The sequence below is a fragment of the Trachemys scripta genome, chromosome 2 (genome assembly GCF_013100865.1).
Source record: "Trachemys scripta elegans isolate TJP31775 chromosome 2, CAS_Tse_1.0, whole genome shotgun sequence".
Taxonomy (NCBI): domain Eukaryota; kingdom Metazoa; phylum Chordata; order Testudines; family Emydidae; genus Trachemys; species Trachemys scripta.
In genome coordinates, this window is record NC_048299.1 from 241,607,751 (window position 1) to 241,624,717 (window position 16,967).

The following is a 16,967-nucleotide window of genomic DNA, read 5'->3' on the forward strand; positions in this document are numbered from 1 at the left end:
TCGCAGTCCCGGCACCGAATATCGCCTCGGCGCCGGTCGTACTCGCGGTCAAGATCTTCTTCGCGGCACCGCTCTACGTCTCGGCACCGATATGATCGTCGGCACCGGTCAACGTCGAGACGTAGTTCTCGGCACCGCCACGCTCGACGCTCGACGCCGAGGGGCCGATCCCGGCACCGGGCATACTCTAGGTCCTCGTCGAGGTCCAGATCCGACTCCCGGCACCGACGAGGTCATCGGCACCGGTCGTGGTCCCGGCACCGATCGCCGGCACCGCACAGAGATAGATCATCTCCGGACCGGCACCGTGCGGCACCGCAGACCACGGGGATCGTTTCATCTTGCGCGGCACCGCCATGGCCGTCAAGATCGGCATCTCGCTCATCGGAGGACCTGTCGAGATCGGCATACCCCCCTCAGGGACAGGCCGAGGAACGAGACTTGGGCCATTGGCAGGAGAGGGCAGAGGACCACCCTCATGGACCATCTCACTGGTCGTTTTGGACCCCGTGGGCGTACCACCAGGAGCAAGGGGCTTCACTACCATCGACCTCTCGCTCGGGTCACTCGGCCAGAAGGGCCCCAGAATCCACCATCTCTCGGCCTCCGCCTGGAGGCGTAGAGGCTTCTGTGTCCACACCACCCGACACCGTGGACCCAAGTACAGGTGACGCTCCGACCCAAGACCAGGGGGACCGGGCCCCCCCCTTGGATCCACTACCGCCGGAGGCGTCCTCCTCCTCCTCTCCGGATGAGGCAGTGGCGGGCACTTCATGCACGGGTCCCCCTCCGATAGATCTTCGGGCTCACCAGGATCTCCTCCGCAGGATGGCCCGTAACATGGACCTGCAGACGGAGGAGATAGTGGAGGTGCACGACCCGATCGTGAATATCCTTGGATCGGATGCCCCATCGAGGGTGGCGTTACCCTTGATCCGCACGATCCAAACGAACGCGAATACGATATGGCAGACTCCTGCCTCCATTCCACCCACAGCGAGAGGGGTGGAAAGGAAATACTTTGTCCCATCTAAGGACTATGGGTACTTGTACACACACCCCCAACCGTGTTCACTAGTGGTGGAATCAGTGAATGCACGAGAGCGCCACGGCCAGCAGGCTGCAGCGCCAAAATCAAAAGAGGCTAAGCGGCTTGATCTGTTCGGCCGTAAGGTTTACTCAGCCGGAGGGCTACAACTTAGAGCGGCGAATCAACAGGCGCTACTGAGCCGCTACAATTTCAACTCCTGGAACTCTATGGGGAAGTTTAAGGAGTTGATTCCCCAAGAGTCCAGGGAAGAGTTTGGAGCCATGGTCGAGGAGGGTAAGAAGGTGGCTCGGACCTCCTTACAGGCCTCCCTGGATATAGCGGACTCGGCCGCAAGGACCCTGGCCACAGGTATCGCTATGCGCAGGACCTCCTGGCTCCAAGTCTCGGGTTTGCCCCCTGAATTACAGCAGACCCTACAGGATTTGCCCTTTGAAGGACAGGGGCTGTTCTCGGAGAAGACGGACTCTCGATTGCAGAGCCTCAAAGACTCCAGGACAATCATGCGCTCCTTGGGGATGCATGTTGCGGGTCCCCAGCGCAGACCATTTAGGCCCCAGCCTCAACGTTTTTACCCCCCTCCACCTCGCCAGAGACAGGACCCTGCCAGAAGGCGAGGGCGAGGTGGTAGGAGAAGATGGGCTGGCCCTCAACCCGGTCAGAACCAAGGGCCACCAAGACCACCTTCAGGTCCTAGACAGAACTTTTGAAGGTGCGGTCGAGGACGGCGCCCCAGTCATCCCCCAGGATCCAGCTCCCTCCTTTCGGGATCGCCTCTCCCACTTCCACCGTGCTTGGTCCCTTATAACTTCGGACCGTTGGGTCCTCCGCACGGTGGAGAGGGGATACGCTATCCAGTTTTCTTCTATCCCCCCCTCCCACCCCCCTTCCCCGTCCCTCTTCAGGGACCCTTCTCACGAGCAACTTCTTATACAGGAGGTTTCTACGCTCCTTGCCATGGGGGCCATAGAGGAGGTTCCGATAGAGTTAAGGGGCAGGGGATTTTATTCCCGTTACTTCCTGATCCCCAAGTCCAAAGGAGGTCTGCGGCCCATCTTGGACTTGCGCGGACTCAACAAATTCGTAGTAAAGTTGAAGTTCCGCATGGTCTCTTTGGGGGCCATCATCCCTTCCCTCGATCCTGGAGACTGGTTCGCCGCCCTCGACATGAAAGACGCATACTTTCACGTTGCAATTTACCCGCCTCACAGACGCTTCCTGCGATTCGTGGTAAACACGGTGCACTACCAATTTGCTGTCCTTCCCTTCGGCCTATCCTCGGCCCCAAGAGTGTTCACGAAATGTATGGCTGTCGTGGCAGCGTACCTTCGTCGGCAAGGGGTACAGGTGTTCCCGTACCTAGACGACTGGCTGGTGCGCGGTCGCACCAAGGAGCAAGTTCAAGCTCACGTCCACAGAATAGTGCACACGTTCAACGAGTTGGGCATCCTACTCAACAAGGACAAATCCACTCTAGAACCTACCCAGAGAATAGAATTCATCGGCGCAGTTCTAGACTCCAGACGTGCACAAGCCATCCTGCCAGACAACCGCTTTGGCACCATCACGAACCTCATTCAAGGGCTCAAGGCCTTCCCAACTACCACGGTGAGGTCGTGCCTTACCCTGCTGGGTCACATGGCTTCCTGCACGTACGTAACCAGGCATGCCAGACTTCGGCTTCGCCCGCTTCAAACCTGGGTGTCATCAATATACCGTCCACATCGGGACAGCCTGAACTTGGTGGTCACGGTCCCGAACTCGATCCTGGCCTCCCTCACCTGGTGGCTAGATCACAATGTGGTCTGCGAGGGGATGCCATTTCACACCCCACAACCCTCTCTGCACCTGGTCACAGACGCGTCATCTCTGGGTTGGGGCGCCCATCTCAACGAACACCATACCCAGGGCCTGTGGACTGCATCCCAGTTAGCCCTGCACATCAATGTTCGGGAACTGATGGCGGTACGCCTGGCGTGCCAGGCATTCCTCAATCTCCTACGTGGCCGCTGTGTGTTGGTTCTCATCGACAACACCACGGCCATGTTTTACATCAACAAGCAAGGAGGAGCACGTTCGTCAATTCTATGCCAAGAGGCCATTCGCCTGTGGGACTTCTGCATCGCCCACTCGATCCATCTCACGGCATCGTTCCTCCCTGGAGTCCAGAACACTCTAGCGGACCGACTCAGCAGGTCCTTCCAAACGCACGAGTGGTCTATCCGTCCGGACATCATACATTCCGTCTTCCAGAAGTGGGGGTTTCCCCAGATAGACCTGTTTGCATCCCGAGACAACAGGAAGTGCCACATGTTCTGCTCCCTACAAGGTCGAGCTCCGGGCTCCCTCTCGGATGCGTTTCTCCTTCCCTGGAAAGACCACCTGTTTTATGCCTTCCCTCCGTTTCCTCTGGTCCACAAGGTACTGCTCAAATTGCGCAGAGACCAGGCACAGATAATTCTGGTCGCTCCAGCGTGGCCGAGACAACATTGGTACACCACACTGTTGGAACTCTCGGTTCAGACACCGATCCTGCTTCCATTATGTCCGGATCTCATATCTCAGGACCACGGTCGGCTGCGTCACCCCGACCTGCAATCACTCCACCTCACGGCGTGGCTGCTCCATGGTTCACCCAGGCAGAGCGGCAATGCTCACACTCTGTCCAACAGATCCTGCTGAGCAGTAGGAAACCCTCAACACGGACCACGTACCTGGCCAAGTGGAAACGGTTCTCCTGTTGGTGCGAACAACGAGCCACGTCCCCGTTGCAGGCACCCATTCCTCTCATATTGGAATATCTCCTCTCCCTAAAACAACAAGGGTTGGCGATATCTTCAATTAGAGTTCACCTGGCCGCTATATCGGCCTTTCACCCAGGGGAACTCGCGTCCTCGGTATTCTCTAACCCGATGGTTGTTAGATTCCTCAAGGGCTTAGACCGGACGTACCCGCAACAGCGTCATCCCGTCCCGACGTGGGATCTCAATCTGGTTCTCTCCAAACTCACAGGTCCTCCATTCGAACCACTAGCCACCTGCTCACTTTTGTACCTATCCTGGAAGACAGCCTTCCTCGTAGCCATCACCTCAGCAAGGCGAGTTTCTGAACTCAGGGCGCTTACATCCGAGCCCCCTTATACAGTTTTCCATAAGGATAAAGTGCAGCTTCGCCCACATCCTGCCTTTCTCCCTAAGGTGGTTTCTCCATTTCATATCAACCAGGACATATTTCTCCCGGTCTTTTATCCCAAACCACATGCCACTCGCCAGGATCAACGTTTGCATTCCCTGGATGTACGAAGGGCCCTGGCCTTCTATATTGACCGCACAAAGCACTTTAGAAAGACGACGCAACTCTTCGTTGCAGTGGCCGACCGAATGAAAGGCTCACCGGTCTCCTCACAACGCCTATCCTCCTGGATTACGTCTTGCATCCGGACTTGCTATGACCGGGCAGGTGTCTCAGCACCGCACCTCACCGCTCACTCCACGAGGGCCCAAGCCTCCTCGACTGCTTTCCTGGCACATGTTCCGATACAGGACATTTGTAGAGCGGCGGTTTGGTCATCAGTCCATACGTTTACAGCCCACTATGCACTAGTGCAGCAGTCCAGGGACGATGCTGCTTTCGGATCAGCGGTTTTGCACACAGCAATGTCTCACTCCGACCCCACCACCTAAGTTGGGCTTGGGAGTCACCTAATGGAATGGATATGAGCAAGCACTCGAAGAAGAAAAGACGGTTACTCACCGTTGTAACTGTTGTTCTTCGAGATGTGTTGCTCATATCCATTCCAAACCCGCCCCCCGTCCCCACTGTCGGAGTAGCCGGCAAGAAGGAACTGAGGGGGCGCCGGGTCGGCTGGGGTATATATTCAGCGCCATGAAGGCGCCACTCTAGGGGGCTCCACAGCCGACCCGCCGGTGTTGCTAGGGTAAAATCTTCCGACGATCGTGCACGCGGCGCGCACACACCTAATGGAATGGATATGAGCAACACATCTCGAAGAACAACAGTTACAACGGTGAGTAACCGTCTTTTTCAGGTGCTTGCACAGTTACTGGGAATGTCAGCATTCTCTAATATGGATAAGATGCCTGAGTCCAAAATCTACAATCTGATTTCTAGCACCATTTGCCTATTCCTGTCACCCCTGTATCTGAGCTACCACTTGACTCTGTTCTTTCCATCCTGGACCCTGTAAATCCCCTTTGAGACCACTAACCTTCTGTGAAGCCTTGGCTGTGGCCTTGAATGTTTGAAATAAAAATCTATAGCAACACCTGCTGACAATCTTCAGTCCAGCTGTGACAGTGTGTTGGTGCTCTGATATTACAAATGGTGCACGTTGGAAACCCCTGTGTGTGGCAGAGAACTAATTCAGGGTGAGGTAGCAAAAAAAGGGGGGAGGGATAGCTTAGTGGTTTGAGCATTGGCCTGCTAAACCCAGGGTTGTAAGTTTAATCCTTGAGGGGGCCATTTAGGGATCTGGGGCAAAATCAGTACTTGGTCCTGCTAGTGAAAGTAGGAAGCTGGACTCAATGACCTTTCAGGGTCCCTTCCAGTTCTAGGTGATAGATATATCTCCATATATTATTATATTATTAATGTGGCAAATAAATTAACTCCAGGGGCCAACATAGTGGTACAAATTAAACTATTTTTAAAAAGTCCCACTTGCCCTCCCCAACTCATCAGAGTGAAAATGTTTTAAAATATTAAAAATAATTAAGAGAAACTTGCTTAAAACCCTAGTCTTCATAGTTGTTAATGAGCTTTACTGATTAATCACTTCCTCGTAGCAGAGTGTCTTATCACATAGTGGTTACAGTGTTGCCACCTCCATGTACATGTATGCATTTATACCTGGGTGATGAGTAATTCTTCAAGTAGAATTAAACTGTAGTGAACTTTACAATTTGTCACCATTGTGTGTGTGTGTGTGTGTGTGTGTGTGTGTGTGTATTAAATATTAGTGTGAATAATTCTGTAAATTGTTACAAATGTTTACATTTTGATTTCTGAGGTTATTCTAACTTTTTCCTCCCCACTGTAGCAACAAATCAATATTCAGCAGCCCTTCATTATTATCTTCAAGCAGGAGCAGTATGCTCTGATTTCTTTAATAAGATGGTACCTCCTGATGTATACACAGACCAGGTGAGTTATGCTATTAAAATATTTGGCACCGTGAAAATACTCTTCTGGATTGGTAGATATGAGACAACTGTACGCTAATCGGGGTGGACCTTATCTAATCACATAAGTTAATATATAGTGTGTGTGAATGTATGGATATTTAGCTATTTTAAATGACATAGACTTAATATATTTCCTTCATTGCTTGAAACTCATAAAGTCTGTAGGTTTCTACTGTGCTGATGCACAGGTGGGTGGGTGTGTTTTTTACTCATTTTTAAAGTAACTTGTAGAGATTATATGATCAAACTACTAATGGAAAGCACACTAACTGATGTTGAACTTGTATATACCCGAGTGGAATCCTCAGAATATTTATGCAATTATATATTAGCAAACTAATAATCAACCTTTTACAAAGTTTGTAATTGTATAGTTAACAATTTAAATATGTATCTGTGCATTTCTAAACTACCCCCTTACTGTAAAAGATGAGCACTGGATATGGATTATATAAATAGTGAGAGCAGTTTCTTCATCTAATCTAAGTATAACCATAGGCTTCTGTCTTTGAGCACAAAGTCACACTTTCTTTGGGGAATGCTGTGGTGAACAAGGGTGTCTTATAACATTGCCTCAGGGTGGTGTGGGTAGGACTATAACTTTACCTCCTTTGGGAATAATGTTTTATGGTATGTCTACACAGCAATGTGGGTCTGTGCTCAAGCCTAACCCCCCTTGCATCCACACACTGATTCTTAACCTAGAGCTCAAACCTAGGATCCAAGCCCTATTGCTTTCCTGTGTGCACGCAGCCCCAGCTTGACTCTGGTCCCGGAAGTCCTCTGGATGTATCCCAAAGTTCCTTAGGGCAACTTCGTTTAGTCCTCTCTATTCCAACAATCTGTGGTGCAGTCTACTGCACTCTGTATTACAAACAGAAGCCACGCCTCCCTTTGCAAATGGACCAGCTCAGATCAGCAGTAACCCGATGTCTGCTGAACACCAGTCTGCAAGCACACTATCAGAGAGCCTGTGGGGTATTTAGAGGAGACTGATGAGAAGATGCTTTTGCAAAGAGATCTGCTTCCTAGTCACAAGAGTGCAGCCATATTTTTTGTGCACACTGTCTTGGTGCCCCTGCATATGCAGCCACAAGGAGATATGGGGGCAGAGAGTCGAGTTGAGACTAAGCAGTTGCCTTGCAGGGAGTGGGAGTGACAAAGCTTCCGGCTCGGCACGGCAATGCGAGGGATGACCCCCAACACAGAAGCCACTCCCCATCCCTGCCAGGGAGCCACTTGGTCCCCACTCCGCTCCCTGGGGCTGCATATGCAGGCGTGCCCAGACGCATGTGCTGTGAGAGTGGCAAATGGGAGTCAGCCCCTAAACCTCCCCACAGCCTCCTGGGGATCCTTTAGCTGTTCCCTGGGAATGCACTTCACCAGGCCACAGATGGCAGCAACCAGACTGGGTGGGTGTGTGTGTTTTTCCTCTGAAACCTGTTTGACATAAAACTTCAAAACAAATAGACAAAAATAAATAAAAAAGCAAAGAAACACCTTCATTGAACATACCATTTTAAAAATTAAGAATTCCAAAAGTTTCATTTTAATAGTTTGACTGCCCTGGAGACTGTGTCCTAATTATCCTCTGAACAGATGCACATGGCATTTTCCTGCCAATGTGACTCCATCTAGAGGTGGAAAGCCCAATTCTCAGATTAGATGGTAATTCAGTATAAAGCCTTCTCAAAGGACAGACATTCTACTGAGCCAGCCACCAAAGGAGCTAATTTTGCAATTTATGTACTTGTGCTACTTATGGGCACTTGAGTCCCATCAATAGTGCTGTCTCAGTTAGGAAACAGGGTGGGCAGTAGAGTTTTCCCACAGTGCAACACATTTGTAGGGCTAGAGTGTCAACATTAGGTGAGAGGCGCTAGGCTAGGACAGGGTTACTTTGACTCAGGTCTGTGCACTGCAATGTGGACGCCAGAGCCCTAGTTCAAGCATGGGTCAGAAAATGCTTAACCTAGGTCAGTGGTTCTCAAACTGTGGGTTGGGACCCCAAAGTAGGTCACAACCCCGTTTTAGTGGGGTTACCAGGGCTGGCTTAGACTTGCTGGGACCCAGGGCCAAAGCTGAAGCCCGAGCCCCACCACCCGGGGCCGAAGCCTGAGGGCTTCAGCCCTGGGTGGTGAGGCTTAGGTTACAGGTCCCCTACCTGGGGCTGAAGCCCTTAGGCTTCAGTTTTGGCCCCCCACATGGGGCGGTGGGGCTCAGGGTTTTGCTTTGGCCCCTCATCCTGGGCCGTGGGGCTTGGGTGGGCTCAGGCTTCAGACCCCGGCTTCGGACCCCCTCCTGGAGTCATGTAGTAATTTTTGTTATCAGAAAGGGGTCGCGGTGCAATGAAGTTTTGAGAATCCCTGACCTAGCTTTAAAATCCGAGTCCCACTAACCCTAGGCTTAATTGCTGTGTAGACATAGCCTTTGAGCGTTGGCCTCTCCACAGAAAGTCCCCGTGTTTGCCTGTTTAAGTCTGGGCTCCATTAAATTTAGCCTAGCAAATTATTATAGTTTCCATCAGGATAGATAGATCTTAATTGTTATATAAATAATTAATTTTAATCTTGTGTTCCATTCATACTTTTTCTTTTCCTAAAGAAAAGTTTTTCCTCACTGATTTTTATAACCATTAAAACATGTCAATTTGCCACCAAATGCAGACTTTACACTCAATTTTGTACCTTTTGCTGGTCAGGAGGAGGGTATACTATCTATACATATTTATTTAACCACTTAGACTTTAGCATACATTTATTGAGATTCTTAATTTTTACTTTTTAATTATGATAGAAAATGGTGAATGACACACTTATTTACAGGATGGTTTTTGTTTTTTTACTCTGAATTTTTGTCAAGTTGCGTGTGGATGGAAACTGAAATTCAAATAATATACAAAAACAGTATTTTAAGATTTTGTTTATTAGTTGAATGAAACTACCTTAAGTGGCTGGATACATAAGAGGAAAAAAAAGCTTATCAAAATATATATTGCATTTAAAACGTAATGATTTACTGAAATATTAATTTAGTTAAGGCTATGATTTTTGGTGTAGACATTTTTAGTAAATTTCACAGCAAAGGTGCAGGGGAAAAACAATAAGTCATGTATCAGAGGGGTAGCCGTGTTAGTCTGAATCTGTAAAAAGCAACAGAGGGTCCTGTGGCACCTTTGAGACTAACAGAAGTATTGGGAGCATAAGCTTTCGTGGGTAAGAACCTCACTTCTTCAGCTGCAAGTAATGGAAATCTCCAGAGGCAGGTATAAATCAGTATGGAGATAACGAGGTTAGTTCAATCAGGGAGGGTGAGGTGCTCTGCTAGCAGTTGAGGTGTGAACACCAAGGGAGGAGAAACTGCTTCTGTAGTTGGATAGCCATTCACAGTCTTTGTTTAATCCTGATCTGATGGTGTCAAATTTGCAAATGAACTGGAGCTCAGCAGTTTCTCTTTGGAATCTGGTCCTGAAGTTTTTTTTGCTGTAAGATGGCTACCTTTACATCTGCTATTGTGTGGCCAGGTAGGTTGAAGTGTTCTCCTACAGGTTTTTGTATATTGCCATTCCTGATATCTGACTTGTGTCCATTTATCCTCTTGAGTAGTGACTGTCCAGTTTGGCCAATGTACATAGCAGAGGGGCATTGCTGACATATGATGGCATATATAACATTGGTGCCTGCAGTACCTGGACTCTTGTGTGCTTCTTGATGAGGGCCACCTGGTGGCCAAGGTGGGTCTTCAGTCCGCCATGGACGCAGCTTACATGGCTTCCTGCTCACTTGCTACTCGAGCAGTGGTGCAATACTGGGTGCAATCCTCTGGGCTCCCCAAATAGGTCCAGACTACTGTAAAGGACCTGCCCTTTGATGCCCAAAAGCTGTTCAGAGAAGAGACTGACAAGTCCTTGTACTCCCTCAAGGCCTTCTGCACCACGCTCTGGTCTCTGGGCATCTATACTCCAGCTCCCAAAGGCAGACAGCAGCAACAACCGCCATGCAGGCCCCCTATCCACCGTATTATCATAGTCAGAAGGAGGCACTATGTCACCTACAGCGATCCCAGAGACCATGCTACTCCACCTCCGCCACAACCACCTCCTCAGCCCACCTCAGCAGCTGACCAAGCACCAGTTTTGATATGCTTATAGAGAACCACCACCCTCTTCTGCAGCACCCCATGTTGTCATCTTTGGGGGCTGCCTTGTTCTATTTGCCTGCAATTGGGGCAAGATCAACACAGACAGTTGGGTACTGGAGGTCATCCACAATGGATACTCCATAGAATTCCTGGCATTTCCACACTGCCAGCCCTTACCCCGGATGTGCCCCAGAGATCCCTCCCATCAGAGCACCTTCCAGCAAGAAGCTGACGCTCTTCTCCCCAAAGGCACCATGTAACTGATCCCACCTCCCTACAGGGGACTAGGGTTCTACTCCCCTGACTTCTTCATCCAGAAGAAGGGCAGAGGGCATCACCCTGTTCTGGACATCAGAGTGCTCAACACCTTTATTTGAAAACCCAAATTCCATGTGTCAGTTTATCCCATCCCTTCCCCGCAGAGTCTGGTTCGCAGCTCTCGACATGAAAGATGCCTATTTCTAAATCAATATTCACCTGGCCCATCAAAAGTTTCTGATTCAGAGTTGGACCTGGCCTCTATCCATTCAGGGTCCTGACTTTTGACATAGGGATAGCTCCACGAGTCTTCGCCATCATAGCCGCGCACACATGCCATCTAGGCAACTCAGTCTTCCCTAACCTGGATAACTGGCTCCTTGTCTCGCGCTGCTGCTAAACCTTGCCCTTGCCATCCACACCCTCCATGCTCGCCTCACCTCTCTTCATCTCGCTGATACAAATGCCAAATTGGTCCTCGTACTTATCCGGACCATTGCCTTCATTGGAGTATGGCTGGACTCTGCTGCTGCATGTGCCTTCCTTCCGACGAATTGCTTCACAACCCTAATCACGGACCCCTGCTGCAAGCTCCAGACCACCGTCCACCATTTTCTCCCCTTCTTGTCCACATAACGGCATGTACCTCAGTGACACTGCACACCTGCCTCCACATGCGTTGCTTGCAACTCTAGCTCCTCTCTGTCTACTAACCAATCACAGACCAGCTAGACAACAAAGTCTTGATCCTGTGGCAGGTGTTGGCATCCTTCACTGGTGAACCGACCCTTCTGAGATCCTGATCGGTGCCCCCTTTGCCCTCCCACACCATGAGCCATGATCACAACAGATGCCTCCCTGGCAGGTTGGAGAGCTCACCTGGGTTGTTATACGGCACAGGGCGTGTGGATGCTTTAAGAGACCAGGATATGCACATCAGTATCCTGGAATTGAGGGCAACCTGCGTGACATTCCTCCTCCTCATCATCCAAACCAAGCACATCCAATTACTCTCCGACAGCATCACAACAGTGGTTTATCCTCCCCCTAATGTTTGGCACTTCTGTATTCACACACCCTACCATAGTCTGCTTCCTAAGGGGTCTGCTCCACACCTTCACCCCAGTCAAAAATCCCACGTTCTCATGGGACCTTTAATTTCATTCTCACCGCTCTCACGAAACCACCCTTCGAACCCATGGCAAGATCCTCATTTTCACATCTCTCCCTGAAAGTAATCTTAGTGGTCATTATCTCAGCTAGATGAGTCAGTGAACAAGCGGCCATGATACCTGAGCCCCCATACACCATATTCCACAAAGACAGTGTCCTTGGGTTTACACCCTGAGGTGGTGTCTGAGTTCCACATCAATCAGTGTACGCACCTCCAAGTTTTCTACCCCAAACCTCATGCCTCGATGGCCAATAGACTCCCTCGACATACGATGTGCGCTGGCATTCTATCTATAATGAACCCGTGACTTCCATGCCTCATCACAACTCTCTTTGTAGTGATTGTCGAACGATGCAAGGGCCACGTCCTCTCCTTGCAATGCATTTCTAAATGGGTCTCCGGGTGCATCTGTGAATGCTACATGTTCAGCACCATGAGGCCACCTGATTTCATCATGGTGCACTCTACCTGGGCTCAAGCAGCTATGTCGTCCTGCCTCATTGTTCTCTGTACATACCTTCATCTCATATGACGCCATCGCCCCCAGGGCAGTAGCAGATGCAGTAGCAGGCCAACCAGTATTACAGCTGACACTTTTGACCACATCACTGCTTGCTACTCATCCACATTTGGAATCTATATAGGGACCATCGCTCAAAGAAGAGGTGGTGGTTACTTATCTGTAACTGGAGGATCTTTGAGATGTGTGGGTCCCTATTTGGATTCCAATATCTGCACTCCATCCCCTCTGCCCTTGACTGGAATACTCTGGTAAGGGGGTTACTGGAGAGGCATTGACTCACACAGCCTATTACAGTAAAAAAAAAGTTAACTGTCATGCTGGGAGAATGGGGGGTGCTGGTAAATTAAAAATGCCAGTTAACTCAGAGGGAGGGGTTTGGGAGTGCAGGGGGAAGGGGTGCAGGGCATGGGCATAGGAGGGCTGCAGGACTCTGGGAGGCAGTTTGGGTCCAGGAGGGAGCTTGTTGGGGCATGGGAGGGGGTCCGGGGTGCTAGATGGGGGGGCCCTCACCTCTGGTGGCTCCCCGTCCCTGCTGCTCCTGGTTGAGGCGTGGCCAGGCATTTCTGCAAACAGGCACGCTGCCCCCATCCCTGAGTGATGACTCCGTGGCCCCAAGTCCATTGGCTGGGAACTGCAGCCAATAGGAGCTGCAGGGGGCGGCGCCTGCAGACAGAGGCCATGTGCCTGCTTGCAGAGCTGCCTGGCCGTGCCTCTGCCAGGAGCAGCAGGGTCAGGGAGCCGCCGGAGGTGAGCGCCGCACCCCGAGCCCCCTGCTGGACCCGCACCAACCGCACTATAAACTGGACTTTCAATGCAGATCAGAAATGCCGGTTTATAGAGTTTGCAAGTTCCTGAAGTGTCAGATAAAAGACTTTACTGTATAATCTCAGATGGGAGAACGAGGTGACTCACGACACACGCAGGGTAGTAGACACTGCTATGAAACGTTCTGGTGCGTGCGCACCTGCATTTGGAATCCAAATAGATACCACACATCTTGAAGAACCTCCAGATACAGGTAAATATCCTCTTCTTCAGTTTATCTTTAAAGAAAAGAAGGTCTGTACAATTATTTAACCATTTGTTTACAGGGTCAGATAAGTTGCTAGCAATGTGCTTAATATAAGTATCAGCATTTTGGAAGCTGTTGTAATTGTCTTGTGAATTTGTGCTCTATAGGTGATAAAAAGAATGATAAAGTGCTGTTCTTTGCTCAACTGCCACACCCAGGTAAGCGTGTATTCAGGTGCCAGTTTAAATAAGGACTCTTTTTAAAAAAACAGCCCATTTTAAGTCCAAACTCTCTCTTTAAAAGAAAAAAATTAACAAAATAAATCTGGTTTTAAAAATGTAAAAGTTTTGTTTATGTAAACATTCCCTGGCAGAGTTGGGAAACTAATCAAAATATTGTGATAATGCTTCAGAACCAGCCAATGAAATTTTAGATCTGAACTCACTTAGTACATTAGTTGAGCTTCTCATGTTTTTAATCTTAAAATATTCATTTCCTTGCAACCTTTTCTCTCCCGCCCCCTTCAGATTTAATGCCCAGTCTAGCAGCTGGGGAATGCAATGGGATTTGTATTATGGGGGCACATCCTTGCCAGGGCTGGAGTCAGACTCTGCTCAACCTAATAACCACGCAGGGCAGTCTAGCCTAGTCTAGAGATCAGTGGGCTGAGCAGGAATTCTAACAGGGCTGCACCCAAAAGTATCTGGATCCTTCTTGCTGAAAGGAAAAAAACCTGTCAGCTAGAATGAACCCACCCTCTGGAAAAGTAAGTTAGGATTAACCAACTCTGCAAAGACCAATGGCATGTAACCCTCTGTCTCCTCCCTCTCCCCCCATGAGTTCCTTTTACCCTTCCCAGACTTCATGACTTGCAAGCATTTTTTTTTTTAAATCTGCACCTAATCAGTATATCTCTTGGAGCTACACCAAGCTATTATCCTGGTGGGGTGGAATAGAAGTCTAAAAATAGAGGGTTGTTAGCAGGTCTGACTGACCTTTTCCCTCCTGCATGGTGTACTGTCACCTCTGCAGTCTGCTGGTATTACTCTGGCTTGAAAGGCTGTATTATGCCTTTAATTGGAGCAAAGCTACTTCATAAAGCTTAATTTACTGACTTTGTCTCTGATATTTTGATTCATTCTGCAAACACTAAGTTTAGACTACTGAGAAGCCATTTACTATTAAAACTTGATGTAATTATTAAGTTTCCCACATAGTGGAGAAACATTTGTCCAGTATTTCAGCATGAAAAGAGACAAGCTTTAAGGAAATAAGTTACAGTCTTTCTCTCTACAGGTAGCAATTTTATGTCAGTTCCTCAGAGAAATAGACTATAAAACAGCATTTAAGGCACTGCAGGAACAAAACAGGTAAACATATTTATGTTTAAAATTAAAATTCTGTATGTATTCCATGAATTAATTGATATTCTCTTTCAGCCATGATGCTATGGATTCTTATTATGACTACATCTGGGATGTTACCATTTTGGAATACTTGACATGTATCCTTTCATTAGAAATAGTTAAAGAAAAAGCAGTTTGTGGGGTCATGTTGAAAAACCAACACAAAGCTTAAGTGTATTGACAGTTGAGTTGCTGTTAAGTTTCATGCTAGAACATGTAGATGTTAAATAGGTTATTCCTAAGGCAATTCTTGGCCTAAAACTTACGCACACAATATTTTAAAATTTTGCAAAATTCTGCAAGTTTTGTCAATGAATAAATATGGCTCCAGCATGGCAGTGGGGAGCATAGGCCCCTGGCTGCATTAAGATGGGAGATCACCCTGAAGCCCCCAGCTCCCCTGGTTACAGGGACTCTGCAGTAAGGCTGCACCTGACCCTGACACAGTGCAAGGGCTGGGCCTGCCCCCTCTATACCAGGTGTGGGGTGAGGGGTTTCTGTGTGGGGCAGTCCAGATGCACAGGGACTTAGTGGGTGGGGGGTTCTGGGTGTGTGGGGGGCGGGGTGTCTAGATGTACAGGGGTAGGGTCTGTCAGGGTGAGGGTTCGATGGGCCTGCTTAACAGCAGAGCCCCAGTTGCTGCTGAGAGGATGCTGCAGGCTGGGCTCCTATTTCCCCTATTCCCCTCCCTCTCACTCCCCCCTTACCCAGCCTGACTGTGGGCACTGTTGCACAGAGAACAGGAAGGCTCCCAGCACACAGAATGGAAACATGACTGGCCTTAGAACCCATGTGGTGGTGGTCAGCTAGTGTCAGTAGAGCCCAAATGCAGCCTCCTTCAGTTGGGCAGCTCTGTGTTTGCAGAAATGGGGGGGAGGGGGGAAGAGAGAGACAGGGGCATGTAACTCTGTGTGCCCCCCATGCTTCACCTGTTTGGAGGGGGCAATCCTGCCAAAAAACTGCACCCATGTTTGCCCCCCACATGGCTTCCCTTTGCATGACTGCAGAAAACAGGGAAGCAAAGTCCCCTCCTCCCCCTGGAGTAGTTGTCATATTGCCTTGGGCAGGTTGTCTAGGTCTGCTGGGGTTGAAAGGAGAAGCATCTATACTACTTGCTGGCACAGCCTGTATAGAGCTTTTGACCTGACTCGAATTTGGGTAGAAAAGTAATTTTTAGTGTCCAATTCTATGACTTGCTCAGCCATTAACAGAGAGTCCTGTGGCACCTATAAGACTAACAGAAGTATTGGGAGCATAAGCTTTCGTGGGTAAGAACCTCACTTCTTCAGATGCAAGAGATTCAGACTAACATGGCTACCCCTCTGATAATTAACAGCAGTTATTGCTCAGGAAATACTATGCAAAGGTCTTGCATTTTAGATCACAGCTCATTTGTAGTGTTGCTATATTACACATGAATACTTTCCTTGACTCTTGTTCAGATCTCCATCATAAAAGAGGAGAGACAGACAAGAGACAAATAGCAGTAAGTTAAAGAAGGGGAGAGGTTTGGTGCTAGGGATTTGTTAGCTTTGAATTTCATCTTACAGTTTTGTTCAGTTTTCCACAGCCCACCTGTAACTATGCAGGTGACTGTTGATGTGAACTCTGGAATAAGCATTTACTTTATAAAGTGAAATAATACTTGTGCTCTCTCTAACCTAAATAAGAAACTGTCTTGTAACTAAACCTTCTTGTTCACTTGTATTAGAAAAAGTCTTGTTTTTTGTACTTTAAGATTAAAGCTATTGGCCAGACAGAGCTGAATGCTAGCAATCCAGAGGAAGTATTGCAACTTGCTGCACAGAGACGAAAAAAGAAATTTCTTCAAGCAATGGCAAAACTTTACTTTTAAATATTCTTATAAATGCTGGTGTAGAGTGGAAAATATTTCACTTTATTTAAGTTGTGTTGAGTATTTGAAATTTTTATACAATACATATTTACAAAAGCATATTGTGTGGTTTTTTAAAATAGATGAAATATTACAAAACCCATTATCTTACAAAATTGTACAGAAGATCTGGAATACTCACTTAAGTAATGCTTTTTTAAAAAAAAAATCAATTTGAAGCAATGAGTTCAAGCTTCAGCTAAGTTAAACTAGTAGAGAATGCTGAGTTTAATACAGTTTATGTACATTAGAGGCTTAATTGTGATGGTGTGTGCTCAGAATAAGCACAGCTCAGACATTGCCAGCAA

General features: G+C 48.5%; 1 protein-coding gene across 1 annotated transcript in view; it reads left to right on the plus strand.

Annotated features, from left to right (window-relative positions):
- Nucleotides 1–16,719, plus strand: part of INTS8 (integrator complex subunit 8) — a gene marked incomplete in the record, with an annotated part of 75,116 nt that extends 58,397 nt beyond the window's left edge. Inside the window, 6 exon segments of the mRNA XM_034763309.1 lie at nucleotides 6,108–6,211; nucleotides 13,527–13,577; nucleotides 14,656–14,729; nucleotides 14,799–14,863; nucleotides 16,208–16,251; nucleotides 16,504–16,719. Coding sequence (XP_034619200.1) covers nucleotides 6,108–6,211; nucleotides 13,527–13,577; nucleotides 14,656–14,729; nucleotides 14,799–14,863; nucleotides 16,208–16,251; nucleotides 16,504–16,620 — 455 coding nt within the window.
- Between the last annotated feature and the right edge of the window lie 248 nt (nucleotides 16,720–16,967).